The sequence below is a fragment of the Pelmatolapia mariae genome, linkage group LG13 (genome assembly GCF_036321145.2).
Source record: "Pelmatolapia mariae isolate MD_Pm_ZW linkage group LG13, Pm_UMD_F_2, whole genome shotgun sequence".
NCBI lineage: Eukaryota > Metazoa > Chordata > Actinopteri > Cichliformes > Cichlidae > Pelmatolapia > Pelmatolapia mariae.
The window spans coordinates 12,475,499-12,482,891 of record NC_086238.1 but is presented as its reverse complement, the minus strand read 5'-3'; the positions used below and the strand labels follow the sequence as shown (position 1 = coordinate 12,482,891).

General features: G+C 39.8%; 1 protein-coding gene across 1 annotated transcript; it reads right to left on the bottom strand.

Moving 5' to 3' along the window:
• Nucleotides 1-400: 400 nt before the first annotated feature.
• On the bottom strand, nucleotides 401-6,901 carry LOC134640419 (peroxisomal N(1)-acetyl-spermine/spermidine oxidase-like). The gene is made up of 10 exons (XM_063492216.1): nucleotides 6,707-6,901; nucleotides 5,559-5,735; nucleotides 5,316-5,446; nucleotides 5,030-5,217; nucleotides 3,762-3,943; nucleotides 3,385-3,554; nucleotides 3,032-3,117; nucleotides 2,800-2,912; nucleotides 1,021-1,175; nucleotides 401-532 (listed from the first exon to the last, which is right to left on the bottom strand). Exons 1-10 carry the CDS (start codon nucleotides 6,855-6,857, stop codon nucleotides 401-403), a joined length of 1,485 nt encoding a protein of 494 aa, XP_063348286.1. The 5' UTR covers nucleotides 6,858-6,901.
• Between the last annotated feature and the right edge of the window lie 492 nt (nucleotides 6,902-7,393).

Below are 7,393 nucleotides of genomic sequence, written 5' to 3'. Positions count from 1 at the left end.
AAATCACAACAAAAACATAATTTTACTTGCATTAATATTACCAACAACTCCACCAGTAAAAGTTCCCTTGGCAATATGTTAGCAATGACTAATGTATAATGTAATGTGTCAACCTTTAAACCCAGATAAGGAGTGGAACTCCAGATTACAACATAACTATACCACAAGCCCTTTTTCCCCCATATTCAGCACTGTGATTTTTAGTGCCAACAGACAACCACTATGATTACTCAGTGTCACCAGATAAGACACAGATAAGATTTGTCTTTTATCTTATCTGACTAAAGAGCAGTTAAAAGACTTATCTGATTGTTTTTTTTAGTAAATAATAATAATAAAAAAAAGCTAAAAGAAAAGCTAAATTTCATCTCAAAGTTAAATTTCTTATATTACAGGGAATTCATGGGCTAACAGAAGCCAAGTAGTGAGTGATGAGTCTATCTGCTTCTCTCCACCCAGTGATAATTGCTCCATGGACGGTGGAGTAAAAGCAAGGATGGGTTGCCTCTCCAGCAAACAACACCTGCAGGGGCTGAAACACACAAGCAGTAAAAGTGAGAAACATTTTTCAAGGTTATATTTTGTCACTTTCTGTCGAACTATAAAATAACAGAAGTCAGTACTTCCCTGGGCAATATGACTCACTTGATTTACTAATAGTTCATCTGCTGCAATTCTTATCAAACTGTGTTGTGATTTGGCACTATGTAAATAAAATTGAACTGAATTGAACTGTGTTATCACTGGCATTTTTTATAGATTGAATAAACAAACGTGAACAAATGATGCATTTTTTCAACAGGCTGCTAGTATCAAAGCGCTAAAGGATACCATTTAAAATGGGTTTTAACGGACAAAACACTCCTCTGAAAATGGTCAGGTACAAGGACTGGACTGAACATTTTTAAAGACATTCAAAAAAGCCCAGAGAACTCTTACTCAAGACCACTTTAGAAAAATGACATGAAAGTCTGGCTCCTTGGAAGCAAAATATTAGCGGTGGCTCAAGATGTTCTGTACCTGTGACGGAGTTTCCTGTGAAGGCAGAGGTTCCATCATGTTCTTCAGGTCCTTGGCTGTACAGCCTATGGCTGTGTGACAGTAGGAACCGTATGTCCAGGGATCAGTGAACCACCGGGAACACAGGATTCTCTTTGGTGTGATGGTACCGTTTCCTACACACAAATATGAAATAACCAAGGCTCAACCACTTCAGAAAATATATATAAAAAAACAGATATAAATAAATTACTTTTACTACATATTAAAGCCTTCCCTCTATGTATGACAGCTTTTTAGGCCTTGAATACTGTATATCAGTAACTATTTGCTAGCTCATTTCAGCAGGCAGTGCCTTATACAGCCTGCCCCTCCAATCTGCCCCCTGTGACAGCCAGTGGGGTGGCCTTGTGTTCTTGTTGCCTGTTTCTTGCAGGTAGGTGGAGCTGACCCAGTTATAGATGCAGCACACCTGAGCAGGCCAGTCCCAGTATATAAAGACACCTTGACTAAACCATAGCTGTCTCTCTTTGTCTGGCATTCATTATGTTCATTTTGTTCTTCAGTTATGACTGTTGTATTATTTAACTTGTGTTTAAGTTTCTTTACTTATTTCATTAAAGATATCTTACAGCCTTTAAAAGCCTGTGTGTGGTCTCCCACTTGCTTGTCACGTCCTTTAAGCTGGGTTGTGACACCCCAAACATTCTGGTTTATTAAAAAGCAGCAGCTGGATCAATTATGGATCAATTATGGATCAGTTATCTGAGAAGAATGTTTCTTGCAGAAAAGCCTCAAGCTACTTTTAGATGCTCCCCTTTCCAAAAGATGTTGCCACATTAGGCAGCTCTGTATATTTGATTTGACAGATTATTATGGGTGCCCTTCCTGACGTAGTGTCCAGGCGATTTGTGTCTTTTCTCTGGCACAAACCAGGTAGCTTCTACTGTAATGCTGCCCATTCAATACCTATTCAATACTCGGTCTAACACAGGGGTGGGCAATCTCAGTCCACGAGGGCCGGTGTCCCTGCAGGTTTTAGATGTGTCCTCCAACCAACACAGCTGATTTAAATGGCTAAATTAGCTCCTCAACATGTCCTGAAGTTCTCCAGAGGCCTGGTAACGAACTAATCATGTGATTCAGGTGTGTTGAACCAAGGTGAGATCTAAAACCTGCAGGGACACCGGCCCTCATGGATTGAGATTGCCCACCCCTGGTCTAACATGTACATTTCTGCACTAGAAGTATTCAATCTATGAAAATAGCTGCATAGTTTTCTACAATCAATTGTCATCTGCACAGTGGCCTGTTTTGGGCATGTCAACATCAGAGGATAAACTCTGCAATCTGACCTGGTTTCATACATCTATACTGAACTATTTCCCCAATACTAATATGTTATATATAAGTAAGAGTGTGATGACTATCAGCTTTTTAAAATATAAATACAATTTGTGCCAAATCATATTAGCAGTTTCAACCACAAACTCAGTCTTATTGCTGTAAGACATAAAGATATTTAGGTAATAGTCATACACGTTTGCTGCTCGATTTAATGCCATTATATCTGCATACATACTCTTTATTACCTGAACTTGTTTTATTCCTATAACAACGAGATGTTTTATAGATTTCTAACAAAAAATTGAACTGTTGTGATCCTTGTGCATACAGAGAAGTTTTCTTAGGTATAACAACTATTTTTTTTATCATTAGTCTCTTTGATATTTATTTTTTTATCTTTAATTATGCTATAGAGGAAAGAGCTATAAGGTTTAGATCAGATATAAAACTTACCTGTGAATGTACGGACGAGCTTTGTGATTGATTCTCTCACTTCCTCCTCAGGAAGTGTCTCCATATACTCTGCCTCATGACCACAAATCCAGCCACAGAGAACATGGCTACCCCTGAGAGTTTGTGTTAATCAACAAGAGAAGTCAGGTTGGGAATGCTGGTTTGAATTGCAAAGGAAACTTTATAGGAGGGAAAAATCATTAATGGTCCCTCAGATTAACATGTCACTTACGTTTTAGAAGGTTTATGCACAGTGAATGACACCAACTTCCTTATCCAGGATTTACTCACATCAGACACTTGGTCTGACACAGTCTCCTGAAAACACAAAAGGGTTTATCTCCTCTCTGATCTCTGGCTCTAAAGCACAAGTTCACACAATGTCTCTATTGTTTTACCCTTACTAGGCAACATTTCTGAGATAACTGAGATGCATTTCTGAGATGCATCATATACATAAAAACAAAGAAACAGGTTCATATCTTTAAAATTGTGCATGAAAGTTTAAAAATATCTGTCAACCTGTTATTAAGACACAGGTTCGGTACATACTCATGAAACTATTCTGGCTGCTGCACTACAAACCTCGTCTTCCCACACGAGGTAGATGATGTCACAGTCATCATCCCACCACGGCGATTCAAACTCCACAAATATTTTGTCACATGTTCCAAATCCTAGTGTCTCGATCGACTTCAGCTTGTGGGCCGGGAGAGGAGGGTAGAACAGAGTGGAGTGGTGCTTCTTCAGATATCCTGACAAAAGGAAAACGTATTAAAAATTGCATAAACTGCAGCAGAGGGTTAAATCTAACTTGGTCTGTACTCCATTGTTAAAGTAACACTACCAAAACCCCGCCATTAAGATTAAGCTCTGACATTGGTCGTAACACGTAATTTACAATTACTCAATTTCATGCAGAGATATGAAAAACAGGATAAAGTATATGAAAAGAAGTTTACCTAAAGGCACAGTGACAATAACGTGATCAGCTGCAATCCTCTCCCCATTCTCACATTCAACCGTCACAGGACTTAAGTCACTCTCTGTGTTGCTCCAGTGGACACAGCGCACAGGGCAATTGTAGGTCACTAAATCAGAGGGGAGTTCAGACATCAAGTTCTCGATTAGGCGCTCAAATCCTCTGCAAGATAAGATAAATTACGATGACCACGATGCAGCATCTGTAGTACATTTGTATTTTATATTTGATGTTATAATCATAGCTGTTGACAATGACAATGTGATGATGAGTGTCCATGAAGTGTGCAAAACTTGACTCACTGCTTCCTATTGAGGTTCATTAGATTAGGGCATTAAAGAATAGAATAGCATAAAAAAATTATAATTTAATTCAAAAGTGTGACCTGCATGTATATTATTTTTATTCCAAACACCTAAAGTGAAACCTAATCACACAGTCTAATAATTTCAGATATTGGATTTCTGATTTTCCATGGCCTATAAGTCATAGTCATCAAAATTAAAAACGCTTGAAATCTATCACTTTACACGTAATAGTGATTGTTGTTTTTCTCTGGGTTATAACTATCTTTGGGTCCGCACTTGTCGCCGTCCTTGGTTCGCATCAAATTTTAGGACTGTCGCTCTCACAGCTTTATCTCAAGTTCACCTCGGGGCGTGTATGAAATAAGCTACAGTGCGACTCAAATTAAGGTGTAGCGGATGGAAATCAGGCCCATGACTTTTAATATGGCAGAGTGCCAAATATGTCTAAGAGTTAGCTCAAGGATATGTCCATGGATCCTGTCTGGCTACTTTAAATATAATCTGTAGTGAATAAATAACAAATTATAAAGATTAACTGGGTGAAACTGGAGCAGTCAAGAGCATTTTATATTTATTTAGTATGTACTTACAGACATCAAGGTGCCTGTATTTCATTGTCTTAGTTTTTATTGTGGATAAATTAGCTTTGTTCTTGTAAAACCAGACAATAAATGAATAAATAATAAATAGCTAATCGCTATAATGAAAACCACAGAAGGTTCTCACACAGGCTGATCAGAAGATTAAATAAAAGAAACAATCTAAAGGAATAAGGATCTAAATCACTGCCACTTTAATAACTCAGTATTAATCAGTGCAGCTTTACTCTCTGACAGCACTTGGTGGTGAAGGCATAAACTTAAATTCCTACAGGTGAGCAAACGGAGTAAATGAATGGCATTTATGTTAACACCCTTTATGCATTCGATGATGCACAAACCTTGGAAGCGTGCAGTCCACGCCAGGTAGGCTCTTATACATAGAAAACCCTGCCAGGTCTATGTCATCCATGCTATGAGTCGCACTTCCACAGCACTCAAACTTCAGCATAGTACTGAAGGCAGAGAGAAGCAGCTGCCTAGTGGCTTCATCCTCATCTTTCCACCTTCCTGCTGCTTGGTTCTGCGCCTGCACAAAATGCCAAATTTCAACAAAACAGGTTTTGTTTTTTGTTTTTTTACAGCTTTTTATATCATCAGCAACAAGCATAATTCAAAACAATGTACCGTTGTTCGCATGAAATGTCCTACACTCTTCCAGGATGTGTTTTTGAGATTTTGAAATTGTGAAGTGTTATCCAAAATCTCACGAAACAGCTCCTCAGCTGGTTCCATGCTTTCTGCACTCAGCCTCTCACCTTTGGGACAGAATTTAAAGTTGTAATAACAATCACAGCTTACCAAGCACGCTATTATTATATACGATGATGTGATGTGCTGAAGTACACTTGTGTTACTATGTCTGGTCACCTGAACTGCTGAACCAGTTGGGGACCAAGGGAGGATCTTCATCCACGTCTACGGCCTGGTTCTCTGGATTGAGGGCTTCTGGAGGCAAGAGGCCATAGTCACGAGCCAGACAAAACAATGGGTTCTCCTCAGATGGGCCATGGATGTAAGCCGCACCTATCTCTGTAATAGTGTTACCTGTCAAAGAAAAACAAGTCTTTGTGTACATTTACTTGCACAATGACAGCAAACTGACCAAAGATTAAGCTGACAACATAATTATCTTACTGATGGGAGGCCATTGTACTAGTAGATCAGGTTTCACAGAACTCTTTGTAATTCTGAGAAAAACTAAACACACCCCATGAGTCAACAGCTGGAAGAACCACTTGTAGCAGCAATAACTATAAGTTATTCTTTTCTGCATGACTTTAGTAGTCTCTCACGTCTTTGTGGAGGAACTTTGGCCAACTCTTCTTTACAATGTTGCTTCAGTTTATTGAGGTTGTTGGGCATTCATTAAAGCACAGCTCTGTTAAGGTCCCACATTCAATCGTGTTGAGGTCTGGAATTTGACTGAGACATTGCAGCACCTCAATTATTTTCTTTTTCAGCTATTCTGCTTTAGTGCTTGGGATCACGGTCCTGTTGTCTGACCTACTTTGGGCCAAGCTTTAGCTTGTCAGATAGACAGGCTCACATTTGACTTTAGAATACGTTGGCTTACAGAGATCGACTGCAAGGTGCCCAGGTCACACCCCTACAGCAGACTGCCAAAACCCATTTTTTTGTAGTGAGGTTCATCCAGACTTTCACAGCACCTGGTTGCTAAGATGCACTTAATTTTTCACGGTACTGCATAGTGTCCCGCAAAAACTTTAATGTGAGGTGTCTGTATGCACTGGCATATTTTTTGTGTTGTTTCACCATTCGGAAAACATCAGAAAGCTGCACAACAGTCCAAGCACAACAGAAGATGCTTACAGCAGCAGGTGATTAAAAGAGGCAAGAACATGTTGGATCGCTTATCCTCCTAGATTGTCTGCAATAAACATGCTCACACTTAGAAATTAATGTTGTTCTTACTAAGGATTTAATTTAGTCGGTTTCTGATTTTCTGACAGTGTAAAGAAGAAACCGACTAAAACAGAAACTACATATAAACTTACCCAGAGTTGCTGTTTTTATTCGTCCCCCGCTTCTTCCAGTCGCCTCAAGTATCCGCACATGATATCCAGCTTTGACAAGCCGGTGAGCCGCTGCTATACCCGATACTCCACATCCTATTATAACTATCGTTGGGTCCTCACTCGTCGCCATCCTTGGTTCGCATCAAACTGTAGGACTGTCGCTCTCACAGCTTTATCTCAACTTCACCTCGGGGCGTGTATGAAATAAGCTACAGTGTGACTCGAGCATACAGTGGGGTGTGACTTATATATCGGTGTACATTATATAGTAGTGGTAACGCGTTGGCAGTCCGTGGACGGCACGTCTACCTGCAGAGGGCGTCTGTTGTCGATGGAGGCAGTGTCGAAAATAGGTGGCAGGCTACAGGTGAGTGGGCTACTCAGCCAGCTGTGGACAAGACTGAAGTTACAGAATACACAGAGCTGAAGTGAAAGAGAGTGTTAAATGAAAAGCGCCTACTACAGCTGCTGCCTGTGCCTCAATTGCTGTATTCATTATTATTTTTTAGCTCTTCTCTTGCTCCTGGTGGAAGTCATCTGTCATTTTCAAAGGAGTTTGCAAAGAAAAGCGTCTGGACTTCTTTAAGTTGCTTGAAGACGTTTCACCTCTCATCCGAGAAGCTTCTTCAGTTCTAAGGTCAAATGGCCGAGAGTCCCAGATTTAAA